Source organism: Phaenicophaeus curvirostris, chromosome 7 (genome assembly GCF_032191515.1).
Source record: "Phaenicophaeus curvirostris isolate KB17595 chromosome 7, BPBGC_Pcur_1.0, whole genome shotgun sequence".
Taxonomy (NCBI): domain Eukaryota; kingdom Metazoa; phylum Chordata; class Aves; order Cuculiformes; family Cuculidae; genus Phaenicophaeus; species Phaenicophaeus curvirostris.
Window position 1 is genome coordinate 20,326,021 of NC_091398.1, and position 18,382 is coordinate 20,344,402.

An 18,382-nucleotide genomic window follows, 5' to 3' on the forward strand; every position below is an offset into this window, starting at 1 on the left:
GCATACTGGAAATTTCGTATTTTTAAATAAAACTGACAATTTATGGTCAAGGAAATTGTGACGCTTTCGAATGCAGCTTCAGGACTAATGAAGTGTCTTCTGAAGTCCCTCACTAGACCACGCAGGGTCCCATGTTCTCTGGCACACCAAATGTGTGCACCCAACAAGTTCAGCTGCGTAAAAGGAGGGGGGGATTGTCTTATGGTGTTTTGTCTGGTAGTTTTGGGTTTTTAAAATGTAGGCACTGCAGAGCTGGATTTTCTTTTCATGGTAGATCAGAGATTCAGGCTGGGAGGGTGGCATTTCTTTTTGTTGTTGTCAACCTTTCTTTGTATTTAATAACTACCTTTCCTCAGCATAGTATGTCTGTAAGTCGCATAGAAAGTACTATGTTGGAAGAAAACACTACACTGCATATATTATCTGCTGCACTTTCTACTTAGGTACGTTTGCTTTAAGCTTCCTTTTAAGGAAGTAGTATAAAAATTCTACAGTCAAAGTACTTTTGGGAATTTTGAATATCCTTTATGAAGTTTTAGCTATTTTCAGTTAATGGATAGTGGAAAGCTGCATTGATATAGTTTTGTTGCTGTTATCTGATATTAGGTATAATTAGCATAAGTTTTTTTATTAGTTAACTAGCAAACACTTTTGACAAATTGATATTCCCTAAACATGGAATGGCATTAGGAATTGACTACTTGTAATAAAAGTAAGCCTTTAAAGTTTTATAATCTCTATATATGCCAAAACGACTGTGGAGAAAATGGATTTAAAAATAACATACTGCTGTAATCTTGTATGTTAGGAAGTTAAGACTGCCATCTACTGATTTTTTTCTTAAACCTATTAGTTCCTAGAAAAGTGTATGTGCTTTTGTCAAATGGTAGTTCATTTTGATAGTAGCTATTTTCCAGGAGCAAGGGCCTTCTGCAAATTGGTTTCTGTACGCTAATGCTTCCACTTGGTGAGATAAAAGATACTTAATAGTAATAGGGTTTAAAGAAGTTCAGGCTACCATGTTGGACTGAACAAGAGAAAATCCTTCATATCCTGAGTTGACTGGAGCCCTTGGAAAACTCAGGTTAGTGAGTCAAGTAGAAGTAAGCTGATAATTTATCATAGTCATGGGTATGTTTAACAATTGCTCTCTTATTTTAAAAATTTAATTGCAAGCTTTATGTGAGAATTATATTAAGGAACTAGAAAAATCAAATGAACTTTTATGTCATAGACATATCCAAGGTGTATATTCAGTCCTGACCCTTTTTTTTCCTTCTGTGTACCAATAGCATCAGCCTTAACTTGGTTGTGGAAGGCAGATCGGGTCACCCTTTTCATTACCATTTTCAACAGAAACCTTAATATAAAATTGTATTAGTATGCATATGCAGTGTGCTAGCAGTGTCGTATAAAAAATGCCCCCCACCTCACAGGATATCCCATGGGCAGACAGGCATTTCTGTAGAGCTCTTATAAAATACCATTTTCTGTATTAGGAGGGTAATGTTGCCTTATGATGTCTTTGTTTCTATAGGCTTGTTACCACAGCTGATAGGTGTTGCTCCAGAAAAGGCTATTAAGCTAACTGTACGTATGGTTTCTTTTTTTCCCCCTGGCATCCTTTTGTTTGTTAACATACACAGGATTGATTTCCTAAAATGTGTGAAAGGTGACCACTTACAAGCGCTCTAATATGTATGGTTATGGATGTACTTGATATATGTTAATAAGGAGGAAAAAGAACTTAAAATTGTGTGTAATGTATTGTATCTTTATTAGGTTAATGACTTTGTCAGAGACAAATTTACTAAGAGAGATGGTTCCATTCCACTTCCCGCAGAGGTCCTTGCTGGAGGCTGTGTAAGTATCTCTCCTGTATTCCTAGGAACAATTGATTTTTAGTCACGTGCGGTATAGTTGGAATGACAGTTAATGGGTGTGCTTTGTCGATTTGAACAGAACTGAGTTTTTTTCCTCCCAGACACAAGAACTTAGAAAAAGTACTTTTTCTGCTTGAAAAGCTTTGTGTACTTCTGAGTTGATTTCCCGTGGATTTCCATGCTTGCACAACTTCCTTTGGCCCAGTTTCTAACTTCTGGTTGCAGGAGTGATTTTACTCATAACAGGCTAACGTGAAGGTGTTTTTTCTCCCTTTCCTTACTTTTGCCCAGGCTGGCATTCGTGGTTAGTTCGGAAAGGTATAGGTAGTCCTTGACAATGGATTACAGAAGTGATGTTTGAGTTTTCTTCGGTGAGGGGTGTGGAGCTAGGACAGTTTAAAAAATTTCTTGCTGAAGATTTTAATGAGGAAAGGAAACATACTCTTCAACTTGGTATATATGATTTTTTTCTGTTTATGAAAACCTGGAAAACCTGAATGGTATAGTCTTATCTTTCAGGTAACAAGTGTGAGTGAATTTTCTGTTTAAATGACTTCATATAAAATGTAATTGCATTACTCCAGATGCTAACTACATCCATCATCTAAATACCACTCAAAACCAAATTGTGTTTTCGTGGGGATTGAGGGCTGTAATTCAGCAGATTTCTTAGCATTCTGTAAATAGTTTTAATTGATATTGATAGATTTTTTTATTGTTATTTGCACAATGGCTAATTTCATTTATGGTATTTCCCAACAGTTGTTAACCCTATAAAATGTTTAAGGCTTTAGTTAGGTTTCTTTTGTAGCTGAGAACACTAATAACTTCCAGTTGAGTAGGCTGACAGGCTGGTATAGAACCTCCTCAGTGTACAACAAAACCTGGGGCAGAAAGGTTGTTGACCTCTGCAAACTTTTAATTCAAAGAAGCAGCCCTGAAGGGAGGCTGCTTATAGTTCTGGCTGATTGAATTTGGCAGCCTGGTACATGCTTGAGTCTTCACCTGTCAGTGTACAAAGTTTATTTTCTGAGAAATGTGAGAAAGCAGCTGTGATGCAAAGCTAGCAAAAGACTAACCTTTTTCTGGAAAGCTCAATAACACAGAAAGCACATACAGGTAATTTATAACAGAAGGGAATAAAATTCAGTAGTATTTTTCTCTGTGCTGTGCTTAAATTCATAATTAAAATCAAATATCTGATAATCAGTTTTATTATTTTATTCTTTTGTACCAAAATGTAGAATATTACATTCAGTCTACATTAGAGGCTCTTCCAATTCCTGATATTAGCCTATATTTTAGCCACTCCTTTTTCAAAATAATTTTATTGTCTTAGTTCAGTGAACAATCAAAACTTGGGGAGAAATCTGAGTTTCAGATAAGCTTTCAGAAATTTGGATGTTTCTGTGAAGTAGAATAAATTTATAATCCATCCAAAGACAACCCTTCCTTCTGTCTGACTGTTCTAGCTGATATTCTCACCACTTTTTTCAAGATCAGTATTATCTCATTCAGTCTGGGAGAATTTTAAACAAAGTTGGCCATTGTAGGAGAGGAGTTGACCACAGTTTAGCACTCTCGGGGTTGTTTGATTCTTTGGAGCCTCCTCTGGATCATCTCCTATCTTACCAGTTGCTGACTTTTCTGTCTGTACTGCAGGTTAGTTTCATTTTAGCAATTTCACTTCTTCCTAAATACCAGAATTTTTATTAGCAAGTCTGTAAAGTTTATTTCAAAAATTTGAAAGTTTACTAAAGCAGTAGCAAGATGGTATGTTAGTCTTTCTCATCCTCAGTCCTTTTCATCCTCATTGTGACAGCTCTTTTCTATGTTGACTTGCTGGAAACAGTGTTGATCTTTGCCCTTCTGGTGTTCGTTGTGTACTGGTTTTTTACAAAATGTTGTGAGACATAATCAACAGTTACATCAAAGGAAGTGCCACAAGCACGTCTAGTCCATTTCTACGTGCAGGGGCATGCAAGACTTTCTGTTTGGGTGATGCTACCTTTCTTATTCATTTTGTCCCTCATTCTATTCCTTCTCTCTGTGTTAGTACAAAATGATGGGAAACTGTGCGACTGTTTGGGGTTTTTATATGCCAAAATTATTTTTAGCCTCTGAATTTGGGTAACTTGTTATTTGTGGCTTTTCTTTGTTTGACACATAAACATTTTGCTAATACTCTGCAAATATAAGCTAAATTCAAAACACATTTTTCATCTTGTTGTAACATCAGAAGAAAAAGCATTACTCTTGTATCTAGTTCTCGGCCATGTACTAATTACTATCTCTGACCATCACTTGCCTGTGTTTAGTGTTGAACCTTCTGATTAACAGGAATAATGCACTTTTTCACCATTTCTGGTATGGAACTAGTAGTGGATGAGCAAGGTGAGCGAGCCTTGTTTTCAGCTGTTTGCAGCAGAGACCTTCCTACCCTTTGAAGACAGCTCACCTTCTTGCAAGCCGTACAAAGGCACATTATGCACACCAGAGTCCTCAACCAGGGACAAAAAAAAATGCTTGAGGAATGCTTGGGAAAGGCTCCAGCAGACCAAGGGAATTCTCCTCTCTGGATGGTGCTGCCGTATCAAAGCCTGTATAAAGTGTTACAATCTTCTAAAATCCGCACATGAGTACAGGTGAAACCTTTGACATTAAGAGAGCAGTGATTCAAGGGAACCTCTATAGGCTGAATAGCTCTGGAGTGTCTGCAAGAAGTGCTGTACTGTCAGCAGAGGGACTACCTGCAGGCATGCGCCTCCTCCAGAAACAGTCTCTCCAAGAGACAGCATCTCTTTGACCAGAGTCTTTCTTCTCAAGGCTCCAATTAGTCTCAGCTCCTGTAAGGTTATGGAATATGCCCCTGTTCCCAGTAAAAGGAAATGTCTTCGTTGTAGCTGCTAACATGGACATGTGCCTATGCGGTGGCCTGTTTGTATGGTCAGCTGCCTGTCTGTCTTCTTTCCTTCCTTACCGCAGGGCAGGGACCTCCCGCAGGCAGCCTGTGCCCTGTGCTCCTTGAAACCTACCTGCTAGCCGCTGGGCAATGTAAATGTCATTGGAAAGTGTAGGGTCTGCTCGGCCTGAGCCCAGATATTCCCAGCTGCTTCCAAGCTGTAGCTATATTTGAAATCTGCAGAACAGCTCCACGGGGCAGCCCAGTTACAGCGGTCAGGTCATACCTGTCAATGAAAGGGCTCCAGTCCCTGGTGGATGAAACTGATCTCCAATCTTCCTGCCTTCCCGAGAGCATGCTGGTTTGTTAATGATCAACAGCACCATCCACGCTTATACAGGGTCAAAGCAAACAATTTCTTTCCCTACCGTTACTGTAATTAATTGAATTACACTTCATTGTAATTCAGTGATTAGCTTGCACTCCCTTCGCGTTTGGATTTTTCAGCTACCGTTAGCTTTGAGTCGCAGGGGGACTGCGTGAGGCATCGGCAGTGCTTTGCTGTATCCCAACAGCGTCTGGGGAAGCAGAGAGCACACACCTGATATGGACAGGGCTTCTCAGAGGAACTTAACACACGTGACACATGGGAGTACATTGTGAAGGGCAAGGAGCTGTAGGGCGAGTGCTCATCCTCAGTTGGGAGGCGATATTGAAGCAGACATCTAATGCCATGTAAATGATTCATAAGTGCTGTCACAGTAGACAAAGATGCTGTGATTTTAAGGTATAATTCCTATGAGTTACACTGGGAAAAAATGAATTCTTCCCATCAATGCAGTGTGCATGGTGCTTTTAGCATTTTAAATGAATGAATCCTGTTTCATCAGAAAGATGTTTCCGATTTGCGCTGCAGGGAGGAAGAGGATGTGGGGTGCCAGAGAGGGTCTAAGAACCCTTCTTGGAGGTGTAGGCAATGCATCTGTTGATCATTAGGGGGTGATGATATAAGCACATGCATATACATATAAATCCAGATTTACCTCCAATTCAAAATCCCTTATATATTTATACATTAAATGTAAGCTTTAGACTAAATATTTGGCTTATTTATAAAAAGAATTTTCATGTGTATTTATATGTGCATACAAACACACAAACATGTATATAGGCTAGTCAGACAAATAGGAATGGGTCAAATATTTACTTTAGAAAAAAAATTAAAATCATAACTTTTTATTTAACAAACACAAACCCATAGAATTATAGCTGTCAGTACTTTTCCTTTAAAATCTTGATAATACTCTGCTTCTATTAATGTGTATCAAACCCATAAAGTAATAAGCAGGGTTAGACTTTACTACTTGACCTTGATTTCGTATGTTTAAAGTTAGGGAGAAAAGTATTGTTTAGTAAAAGAGACAGCAAGATTATGGTAGGTGCATGAACAGTGACAGCTTTGCCTTGAGAAAGAAGGGCAAGTTCTTACGATGTCTTTAAACCAGACTGTTTCAAGTAACATCTTATTTTTGCTGCTTATATGGGACATAGTTGCGGTCCAGGATGTGGTGCTTTCAAAAAGGAAGGAAGGAAGGAAGGAAGGGCTTGAAACAGGCCTCTCCCCCTTTGTAGCAGATGCCTCTGGGGTGGAATTGGAAAGGGCAAGAGGTCTCATGTTGCAGGGTCATTTGTGTATTTCCTTCAGCCTTTGGCATGTCATGGGGCGTTTGCTGTGGGATCTCAGACTACATCTTTTCTCTCATAACCTTTGCTGTCAGATTTAGTTCCTTTATTTGCTCCTTGTAGAGTTATTTTACATGACGTTAAGGTTAAGTAGAAGCTTTTATTACTGGTATTTTTGATGTGTATGAATAACCTCCCTTCAGAAACAAATTTGTCAACCTTTTTTAAAGTGTCTGTTGTAATTTATGTGTGAAGGGAAATTTTTATGGGGGGAAAAACTAGATTTAATGCACCTTCTCCAAAAGGAAGTCAAGGACTGCAATGTATACCACTATGTGTATGTACATGTGCACGTGTATTTAACACAGATGGCTGACAGCTGAAGTAAGATACTTTGAAAAAGAATGATGATGATTGCCAATGATTTACGCGGAAGCATGGAGATTTGTATTGTAACCCTGCATGCTGCCAGTTCATTTTTATTTGGAGATCCTTTGTCTCATTCTCCTGTGCACCCTCTTCTGGGGAGCGCTCTTCCTCTGCTCCCCAGGCAGCTCTCTCCTCCACCTCACATGCTCTTCAGGATAGTTAGGCAACTGCTTACTTCAAAAGAAAAAAACAAATAAACAAATGCAACCCTTCCATTAATTAAAAAAAAACCCACAATGGGAAAGTGAGTTTTCTTGTGTTAGGTGCTCTGTATTAAAGCCAATGCTTGTCTCATCTGTACTTGCGACACATCTGAGGACCTAATTCATTCACACAGCTTCAGTGAATTCAGTGCTTCACCCTGTGAATCAGATCACTACTGTGCAGAAAAGTTTGCAGAGCTCCAAGAACAACTGTATGAAAAGTCAGGAGCTGGACAGAAGTACATATTGCTAATAGGGAGCATTAGCTGAGCAGCTTGACAGTTAGAGCACTTTTTGAGAAAGCCGCCCGTTGAGAAGTTTGTCAACACTGTAAATACTCAGTGTTCAAAATGTTAATGTAATTAAAGAGTTTTCAAATGGTTTTCTGCTGATGATATAAGCATATGTTAAGGTTTTCATTATATTTTATTTTGCTCAATAACTCGATCATCAAGTCATGTTTTAATATTAATATTATCATATATAATTCTGCATTAACAACATGCAATTTGTAATGTAGTATATATAATTAGTATTGCTACTAAATTATTAAAATGTGTTGTGTTTAGAGCCTTCTCTTTTCATCTCTTTATCAGAAGGGGGCTGTTGCTGATTTTAACAGAAGGTTAAGACAGTTGTGCACCTAGGAGAAGAGAATGTTAATTGCAGGAAGATTGAATTCGGGATAGAAAATAGAAATGTTTGCGAATTGGCCTATTTGTGTTTCTGTGGTGGGCGTTAGGCAAATAGGAAGAGCTATTTTGGCTGCTCTGCAGGATGTGCTGATTTATAACATTAAAAATAAAAAATGAAATTTCACATATATGTGTAAACAAAGAATGTGCACTTAATAGGCCGGTAGCTGGAATGAATTTCTAGCTTAGCGTCTACATTTAAAGTTACTTGACTCTTTTGTGTGCTGCATTGTATTATATAGCAGGAGCAATCTGCTTAATGTTTTATCTACCACGATTGTTTTAAAAATTATGTAGGGGATTTATAAACATTTGGAATTGGTTTTCTGTTTTTAATGCAATACAAAAAAAATCAGTTATTGTTTAACAGAACTTGCCAGATGCGAAGTTTGTAAGTTTTATTTGGATTGGAACTTTGCCTGGCAGGACAGCCGTTTCATCTTACATGCATAGGTGTGTATGAACGGGGAAGGAAAAGGTGAGATGAGAAGTAAAGAGAGCCAGAAGACTGGCTTTGGACATGAATGGTGCCAGGTGACTGAGTAAACACAGTGCAGTAAGTCCAAAGAACGGAGAAGCTGGAATCAGTTTGGCTGGTCTGGGAGTTCTCATGATCTTCCTGATGGTTGCAATAAATGCCCACAAAAATGTAGACTTTGATTTTCTTTCAGAGAGATGAAGAAGTGAGGGAATAAAACGAAGATTATCAATCAAGTCCGATTATTTGAGTGGGAAGCGTTAAAAGTAGCTACTACAGTGGAGATAATTAATCAAAAGCAGGGGTTGATCTCCCACTGTTTGGGTCAAGGTGCTTTAGTAAAGCCATAACAATGGTGATTTAAAATGTCAATAATGTCTGAAGTAATAAACTAAGCTTGCAATAAAAGGATGGCAGTGTGCTTGGTAAAGGTTCAGTGAACTATCGGGTGCTTGGTCAGCGAGGAATTTGATGCTTCATGCCCCTCATGCTGTAGATATGCCCCGAGTGCTTGGTCATTCTCAAAAAGAGCTGCCCAGGTTTGCAATGTTCTTTTGTCTGAAATCTAGAATAATTCAAGTTACCAACTTGGACGACATGCTTCAGGGCTGATTTCAAGTTTATTATGTCTGTTGCGAGAGAGAGGAAGATTGTGTTCTAGGCAGAAAGGATTAGTATTCATTAGTTCTGAATCAATTAGCACAGCACACCGTGCCTGCTGTCCAGGAGGTGCTGTAGCAGACTATTGATTTTCCTTCACACACATACACCCCCCCCCTCACTGTCACAAAGAGAGTTTATTTCCTTGGCGATTTAGAAGTGAGAAAAAAGCTTTAATTGCAGATGTTCTGCATCTTTTTCCTTCAATAAAATTTGATGGGATGGATGAATAGATCAGCATTAAGAGGGGCTTTAAATTGTGGAAGAAATTATTTTTAAAAAGTTGGCTGTTTTCAAGTAGTTGACTAACTGTTAAGGAAGTAGTTTTAATTTTTAAATGGAAAAGGTGGTCTAGGAAGAGGGAGGGAAAAAAGAGAGCTTAGTAAAATTGAGAAGCTTCTCCAGGAGTGAGTGGTAGTGACTACAGTAAACCGGGGAAAAATCTAAACATGTCATTTTAATTAGATTTACATGTGTCTAAAATGGAACTGTCAGATTCAGTCTCTCTCAAATTTGAAACACAGTGCTTTGAAAGTCCTGGGTTAAAGTGCAGAATCTGAAACAGCTCTGCACCACTATTGCTGCTTAGTACACAAGATAGTCCTCAGCGCTACTAACAGAAAATTTCCTGCATGTAAATCTATCCTACTCAGCTCAGAGAGAGACACAACTCCCATTAATACCTAGTATATTTTGAAATGTTGCTTCTTCTATTTAAATTTTATATTTTGTTTCCACTTAGGACAATTAAAGGCTGCTAAACAAAGCTCTAAACACCTTTTCTAGTTATTTAAAATTGCACCATTAAATGCAAATTTACCTTTTAAACAGCATCACCGCTAAATGCAAATAACACGTCTGCCCACTGGTGATGGATTATTATTGAATAAACATAAAGTCTTCTTTATATGTGCTTGATGCTCTAGTAGCACAAGTCTAATGGTTATTTTAGTTTAGTATTTCATGTAACATCTATTAAACTTTTAAACACAGCCATGGCTTTTAGAAAGTGATGTCAAGGAGAGAAGCAGAGGCAAACTGAATTAATCCACCTCTGTGGAATATAAACCTATAAACGTAAAAAAGAATTCATACAAACCCACAGTTTCTGATTTGGGGCTTTTAACTTCCAGACAGGTGCTTTATTAAATCTCTCTCATACATTTTTACATGAGAATATGAGCTGGTGCAGTGAGAAGTGAAGGCAGCCAGCACCTTGCAGAAGTCAACCTGTCACCACATGCTCTAGTAATGCAATTTACTTTCTTCTCCTTTGGGTTTACAGGCAGGAGCTTCCCAGGTCATCTTCACTAATCCTCTGGAGATTGTAAAGATTCGGTTGCAGGTAGCAGGAGAAATTACTACAGGACCCAGAGTCAGTGCCCTCTCTGTTCTAAAAGATTTAGGCCTTCTCGGTCTTTATAAGGTATGTATCTCTGCTTTGAGTGGCTTCAGCGTTTTATGTTAAACTTTTATACTGTGGAAACAAAAACTGTTAAAAACAAAGAAATGTTTTGAATTTAAAACCAATCTCTTCCTGCAGGGCAGCTCCACAGTGGAAAACTGAAGAAAACCCACTTCTATATTAATGGCAGTGGGATACAAAAAAATACTCCCCTGTTCTATCCTTTGGGCTTTTATACCAATCTACAGGGAGTCCTATATTGCAGACCTGCTGCCTTCTGGCACTGATAATTTCATTTGGTGGGGTTTTGTGAAAAGTTTCTTTAGCTTTCCCTGTGCATTTTTCTTACCTTTTTTTTTTGAATCTCTGTTGTCTCTATTGTTATCTTTGCAGCAGGATATTCTCTTTGTCTTAATAATTTGATGGCAGTGAAACAGTAGTGGAGTTTAGTAGGATTCAGATTTTTAAGAAGTTAAGTGGTGGGATTTGTCAATAACAAATTCCACTGAAAAAAAGCCCATACCGAACTGCAGCAAAATGCCAGTCAACAGATTCCTTCCCTGCAGGTACACTTACTACCATCATTACAGATCAGATGTAATGGAGCAGAAGCTATTAGTTTTCTTAAACAAGGAAAAGTATTTCTTCCTGTATCTTCTGCCAGTGCAAGGGGTGATGCGTAAATTCAGCAGCTGTATTTGCTCTGCACTTACAAGACATTGTTTTAGGTGCTTTGTCCATAGACCTGCAGTAATACTATAAAAATGTGCAAATTTACTTTTAGAGATGAAGCTTCTGTTTTGAATTCAGTAGATGAGATTCACAACCGTTACATTGCCTAAAGATCACAGATGTTCTGCTACATGGGACAAAATTACCGATTGCGTTTGCAGAAGTTAAACAATTGAGCTTACTAAAAATTCTGCTGTTCTTGAGAATTGCATTATCATTTGTGAATAACTGTAAGAACTCATTATAAGGCATAAAGTATCTGCGTGAAGAGCGCTGAAGGAATGAATTTCTCTTTATCAGGTCTCCTGCTTAAGCCATGTGGTGTGTGCTCTCTGTTAATGCAGCTGCTGGGTGACTGGGAGCTGTTGGGTTGGGAGTATCCCGGGTGGGTATTTAGGCAACGGAGGTGGTTTAGTACTATGATTTCTGCTTTCAGGGAACACAAATGAGATTTTTGTACATGTAAATGCTTGTTGGAGCTTTGTAGAGAAGGAAACTGATGACAGAAGTTACTAAAAGAGGAGTATTAGATATGTTTTATTATTACTATTCTGTTTTTACAGCATGCAGTTTTCTGTTGAGGAAAATTATTTAATGCCAGTTTGTGGCCAGGAGCTACTCCATGCAGCGTCATTGTACCCCACTAGTTTTGTCTCCTTGTCTTCCCTGCACCACACGACTCCTATTTTATATCCGTTTCCCTCTTTTTGCTGACCTTCCAGTGCAGCTTCTTCAGTCAACCAGATGACGATCAGTGGAGATTGGTATGAGGTCTTACAGTTCTCCCTGATCTTTCAGTAGCGCTTTTGTGTTTGGTAGAGAAAATGGCACGCAAGGACGTGTCTTGCTGCTTCCGTGGTTGTGTTGTCAGCAAGACGTAAGGGCAGGCTTTTGTTACTCTCTTCATCGCACTTGGACACATCATATGGGAAATGTATTTATCCCAGGTATTGATGTCAGGATTGATGTCACGTATTGCTTACCAAAATTAGACGCGAACCTTGAATCTTCCTCACGCTAGAAACTTACTTTAGATGAGCCCTGTTCTTTTTTCAAGTTCAGCCCTACCTGAGACATTTTATTTTCTGTGTTATTTCCTGGATGGATCAAGAGAGTTGGTACTTCCTGGGCTCGCTCATGCTGCTTGCTGGATATCAATTTTAACCTTATTTACAAAGTTTATTTGTATTATGTTTCTCTTCTGTGTGACAGGGGGCCAAAGCCTGTTTCCTCAGAGACATTCCCTTTTCTGCAATCTACTTTCCTGTTTATGCTCATAGTAAACTGATGCTTGCTGATGAAAATGGCCATGTGGGAGGGCTTAATCTCCTTCTAGCTGGAGCCATTGCAGGTAATTTTGCAGAATATTTTCTAGAAGTAGGTTTTTTTTTTCTTTTAGCGAGTAATATTTAATATTCATTCAGGAGCCTCACATAAAAGAAGGATACTGTACCATTGTATCTGATTTAATTTAAATTTGATCACTATTATCCTTAGTGGGAGGTGATGTAATTTTGATGAGAGCTAATTACATTTGCATAATGTGGATAAACAGCGTAATGCAACTCAGCAACTTGTAGTCAAATTTGATCTGTCTGTCTCAATGGGGTTTGACTTGTTACTGTGCTCTCAGAGTTGAAGGCTAATTTGAATCTTTGATGAACATAAAATGAGGTACCATAAGAGCTAAGAAGAAAAATTACTTATGTAGTTGTGGATTCCTGAATAACCGAGAAGAAACTTTGTTCAAATGTAATTGCTAAAAATAGGTCATTAGTTTGTAAAGAAGATGAGGTATCATGCTCTGAAGTTTAAAATATTATAAAGTCTTCTCAAAGATGTTTATTATAAAGAGAATATGCAGCTGTCATAAAATGTTGTTCTTACTAAATGGCAAGTGATATAAAAATACTAGATATAGCAACTGTAGAAGTGGATATTTTAAAACACTGATTGAGATGGCCAGATTCTGCACTGCTGAGTATGAGAGCACTCGGATGAAAAACGGGTATCTGCAGCCTGTCAGTCCTGAAGGATTCACTGTTGGAATCTGTGCAGTTTAGAAACATTGTTGGGCTGAAGAGACCTTTTGTTACTTGTTACAGCTGTAAGGAATCACTTACAAGCATGGGCCATAGTCATCTGTGTGTGAAGAGCAGTTTCCCATATGGGACTTGGTACAGAGCTTAGCTGCACCTGCTCTGTGCCAGTTGGGGTGTCCCTCAGGCCAGAGGGACAGGAGAGACCAGCTAGGAAACTACTAATTGATCTGTAGCCCTGTTTATTCTCACTTAGCGTGGAGTTGTCCAAAACAAGAAATTATTTAGCTTACTGTACTCAGAAGCACGTATAAATACTATTATTTGACTTGTATGTTGTGTAAAGACTTAACTGGTTTTATTATGAAGGCAAACTTCACAGCTTCTCTTTGTGTGTTTGACGTAGTGTTTCTGGGTCACTCCTACTAAGTGATGAACCCTATTAAAAATGTGTGTAAGTCTTGTAGGTGCAGTTTTATGGCATGTACAGGAATCTGCTTTTCCAAATTGCAAATTTCAAATTCCTGATTGCTTGATCTGTTCCTATTATGCATGCGCAGCAGGGAAGAACGCAGTCTGAACGCATTTGCCTGTAAGGGGAAATCTGCATATGGTTGTTGTTAGCATGTGCTTGTAGGCTTAACTACATCGTTTCTGTTTTCCTTTAAAAACTCGTGAATTGATCAGCAACACTTTTGCGAGTTTATGATCACCTGTGCAAATCAGCGAGTAAAACTTTGAATTCAATGCTGAACAATAGAAGTTCAACAGAAGTCAAAATCAATTCAAAATTCGAAGTCAGAGGGTGGTTCCTCTTTCTAAGAGGCTGAAATTTTTACAGTATTCAGAAGTATTCAGAAATAGCTCAGATACAGTTCAATACTGTGGAGTACATTTCTGAAAACTTTCTCCTTTCCTTTGACTAGAAAGCTGAGAGTGGTGCCTTGGAAGTGGAGATTTGTTCTTCCCTCACTGTTGGCTAATACCACGCTGTTGGTAGTAAGCAGACTTGTAAAACACCTTCCTTGTCCTCAGTCTTTTTATGGCTTGCCTACTGAAGTAAGCAGCATGTACTCTCCTACAGAACAATCCAAGCAGCAGTACAGATGTATTCCTGCAGAACAGCTGGTTTAAGTAGTAATTTTCTTATTAACATCTTTAACAAATGGATTTGTAGGATTCAAGTTCCCAAACTGATCATCTATGTAACTTGCAAAATATGTTGTAGCGTATTAGCAAACGCCATAAGGTTGCACAGCTAATTTGTGTCGTAGATATCTCTTATTACATATATAGATCTGTGAATTTAAAAATTGCTCTTATCTATTTGAAACTACTGTTAATGACAGACCACTAGAAGATGTCAAGAGCATTAGATTTTTATTACTATTTATTTTCTTTACTATCAGCTATAACCTTTAAAAGAAATTCAAAAGGATTGTACCAAATCCAATAGTTTGTTAGTGTCAAGTGTAAGAACTTGCTTTTTTTGTAAAGTCTAATTCTTGCAAAAAATATTAAAGTTTGCAGTTGTATTTTTCAGTTAGAAGTGTTCCAACTTTTACAAGATTCTTTGTGCAAATTAAATGTGGTTTTCTTCTAAAAGGTGTGCCTGCTGCTTCTTTGGTAACCCCTGCTGATGTCATCAAGACAAGACTGCAAGTGGCAGCTCGCGCTGGTCAGACAACATACAGTGGAGTTATTGACTGCTTTAGAAAGATTCTAAGGGAAGAAGGTGCTTCGGCTTTTTGGAAGGGAGCTGGAGGTGAGAAACGCACTCTGTATATTAAGGTGGACCCAGAGTCTGCAAATTAGCACTTGCTTTGTTAAATACGGCTCTAATTTGAGTCCTTACGAGATCTGATTCTGAAAAATATAATGTCTTGTTAAAAATGTTTAGCTTCTCTGCTGAGAAATGCGAGTCTTTGTTTGACACTATGCTTTGTAATACTTGACAGCTCGTGTGTTCAGATCTTCACCCCAGTTTGGTGTTACTTTGGTCACCTATGAACTTCTGCAGAGATGGTTTTATGTTGATTTTGGAGGCCTGTAAGTCAAATATTTGCTTTTTAGGTTGCACAACCCCCCTGCTAAGTTAAAAAAAAATAAGATCTTACTTTCTTTTCATGCATGGGACCACTTAAAATCAGTGACTTCGAGCACCTATACCTAAAATTGCAGACCACCCCCATCCTTACATAACTGAGAGAAACTTGCATGCTACTTCTAAACAGACGAGGAGATAAAGAATAATTTAATATTTATTTTAATACACTACCTAAAATTTGTCTTCCCATTGCAGCAAGATACTTTGTCCGTTTTCCCCATGTCACGGGAAATGAAAAGAATTTACAAAGCTATCAGTAAAAATGTAACTCGAGTTTTGGCCTTGTTTTCACATGAAGTAGTGGTCTGAACTCACAACTTCACTTGACTGTAGAAGTGAGTTAATTAAGGTCAGCTTTAATGGTCTTCCATACTCAGGCAAAAGCCTAAGTATTTAGTCTAGATTTCATCAAGTTATCCAGGCTTAAGAAAACACTTTAAATAAAGGAAAGCCTTTTTTTCTTTTTTCAAACAGCAAACCTTCTGGATCAGAACCTGCCCCAAAAACTCGAATTTCAGATCTGCCTCCTGCTAACCCTGAGCACATCGGTGGATACAGACTTGCTACAGCTACGTTTGCTGGTATAGAAAATAAATTTGGTTTATATCTTCCAAAGTTTCGATCTCCTGGCATCGCCTCAGCTCAAGCAAAAAGTAGCAGCTGAATCCCGCAAACATGTTTCAACTTAACAAAGTGATGCAGTGGAAAAGGTCACAAGTGTAGTACTGTATTTTTACCAGTCAGCTGCATGTTGTTCTAGCTGAACTAAGCTTGCAAATCTCATTACTCCTTTCTAATATTAATAAATACCTGCATTTATTTGTTTATTTGCACACAAGGAACTGATTGAAGCTGTGGTTCTATGCCTTGTTCTAACCAGTGGCATGAATCTGTAGCTTAGACTTTGCCTTGCACAGCTTGCGTTTAGTGTTACTGACTGTACATATTGTACATCTTTGTACAGAGACATCACTACATCTCCACACGTACATTTATATTATGATATTGCAGTTCAAAAGAGCTTGAAATGTACAGAATGTTTTGAAAGTGTTTTGTTAACAATCATGTGACAATAAAATATTTAAAACCACCTCAGTCAGTTCACCTCTTTGTGTTTACAAAAATCTTGTTGAGTATGATTTTATTTTTTTTCCCTCCACAGATTATGGATCATATATTAGAATGTAATGATTAGAGGCACCCATTTAATGAACATACAGCACAGGACGTGGCCTCTGAAGGAAAGCATTTCACTGCTGCTTGCAGCATGTGCTGGCTTGTAGGTGTAAGAGAACACAGTAATTAGAGGAGCACATGCAGTATTTTATTTTGCAGGACTACCTTCCAACAAGGAATCCCCTCAAAATACACAGCAGTGCTGAATATGTAATAGACCTTACCTCTACAGTAGCATATTTAAAACAAAATGAGATATTTACCAGTTAGTAGCAGACTCCATAATTACAGGATTTATTACTCAGTGCTTTTTCTCCAAATGGAAATAGTTTTATAACAAAAATGGAAGGCGTTCTCCTTATTGCTAGATTGTTTTACCACTGAAAGGTTATTCTGGAAAAAAAATACCTTTATAGTTTTGTATGCAAAACTGATTAGTGAGATTTCCAGGTGAGTGTGATGCTAAGCAGGAAGAGAGGAGAAAGGAAAAGTTTGATCTGTTTCTGGCTTAATGTCTGCCAGAGGTTGATCTGGTGTAATTGTTAAATGCTCAAACTGCTAGAGGAAACGGGGGAGTCTAGATTTCTACAATCCTAAAGGAAATGTAGTTATAATACCCATACAGCCATACCCCACAAAGAGATGGGTGGGTTTTCAGCCTTGCTTACTTGAGTATTAAATTCTCCAATCTTTAGTTTTACGTGTTTCTTCCAGGGTTAAGCGTCCTCGAGTACAGTGTACCACAGTGGTAGAATGCAACTTCAGGTTCCGTACTAAAAAAATTTTACCCATTAACAAATTCTAACCCTTCTGTTAAAAAGCCACTGAGAGGTTGTTTCAATAAAAATGTTAAAAAACAATGAAAACACCTTTCTTTAACTTAATTGGAAAATTAGTAGCAAGGCTGTAGTTAACAGAACACAAACCATTATGCTATAGCAGTTAAGTTAAATTCTACTTCCTTCTCTGTTGGAAAAGAAAAATTTGACAACAGAAGCCTTTTTCTTTTTGGCTGATTGCTGTGGTACAAGGTGGGGGTTGGAGTTAGAAATGCACTCTGTCCTATGTGTAGTAAAATGAAAGCAGCAGCTCCCAGGAACTTTCTACTGTCAAACTGCTAAAGGGACACAGAGTAGAAGTTAGGGCAGCTGACAAGTGCTCATCTAATTTTTATTTATGAATCAGTTTAACCTTTTAATGCACCAACTCAAACAAAGAGCTTGGTATTAAATATGTATTTAATTAATTCAGGTCCAATTATCAAGTAAGTTTGTAACTACAGACAAATTTTTATTCACATATATTACCCACTACCAGAATCTGAGGCTTGTCTATACATAAACAATGAAACTTACTTCGAACACACATGCATATCCTTGGTTAAGTTGAATAGTTCAACTTAAAGAATGCTTCAAAGCTTTACTACCTACTGAAGGCTAGTCTGTGTAATATAGAAAGTTTAGTTTAGAAACAGAATTTTTACTTTTCAGAGATAGATACTGTTACAAAGTGGAAATTCCAGAAGGCCAACAGCAAATTTACACCAGGTTAGTGTTGCAGCAAAAGAAATTCCTTGCAAATTCTGAGTTAACTGTATTAAAAGTTACATAAATCCAAGAATGTGCTCGTAGTTTATATATAAAAAGTGACAATGCAAGATCTGATCTTCAGTCATCTTAATACAGTTTCAAAGTCCATAGCTGAATCCATATATTCCTCCTTTAAGCTATTATTTGAACTGACACATGCTTACACTGTTAAGAACTGCATCAAATCATTCGCAAGTCTAGCACTGCAGCCTGGTTTTGAAGATCTATGCTGGTATGCGAGTTGCAGCTTCCTCTTCTGCATCAGCTCTGTTAGCATTTATTTCTGCCAGCGTTCGACCAAATCGAGTCCACTCATCGCTGCGAGGAACAGCAATTTGCTGTTGACAAAGAGAATGTTATTTAAACCTACTGATAAATAAAAACTGAGCTCGTTTTGAACA

The 18,382-nt window shown here is 38.0% G+C and overlaps 2 protein-coding genes across 4 annotated transcripts in view; one reads left to right on the forward strand and one right to left on the reverse strand.

Annotated features, from left to right (window-relative positions):
• The window catches only part of SLC25A12 (solute carrier family 25 member 12), a 49,482-nt gene extending 33,176 nt beyond the window's left edge, over window positions 1-16,306 (forward strand). The window contains exons 12-18 of the mRNA XM_069861137.1: window positions 1,538-1,590; window positions 1,783-1,863; window positions 10,219-10,359; window positions 12,283-12,421; window positions 14,716-14,874; window positions 15,068-15,158; window positions 15,691-16,306. Of these exons, the coding sequence (XP_069717238.1) occupies window positions 1,538-1,590; window positions 1,783-1,863; window positions 10,219-10,359; window positions 12,283-12,421; window positions 14,716-14,874; window positions 15,068-15,158; window positions 15,691-15,880 (854 nt within the window). The 3' untranslated portion in view covers window positions 15,881-16,306. The remainder of the gene's footprint in view (window positions 1-1,537; window positions 1,591-1,782; window positions 1,864-10,218; window positions 10,360-12,282; window positions 12,422-14,715; window positions 14,875-15,067; window positions 15,159-15,690) is intronic.
• A 1,306-nt stretch (window positions 16,307-17,612) lies between these two features.
• DYNC1I2 (dynein cytoplasmic 1 intermediate chain 2) overlaps window positions 17,613-18,382 on the reverse strand; it is a 28,225-nt gene continuing 27,455 nt past the window's right edge. For all 3 annotated transcript variants that reach the window (XM_069861139.1, XM_069861138.1, XM_069861140.1), the window contains one exon: window positions 17,613-18,319. In XM_069861139.1, the coding sequence (XP_069717240.1) occupies window positions 18,206-18,319 (114 nt within the window). In that variant the 3' untranslated portion in view covers window positions 17,613-18,205. The remainder of the gene's footprint in view (window positions 18,320-18,382) is intronic.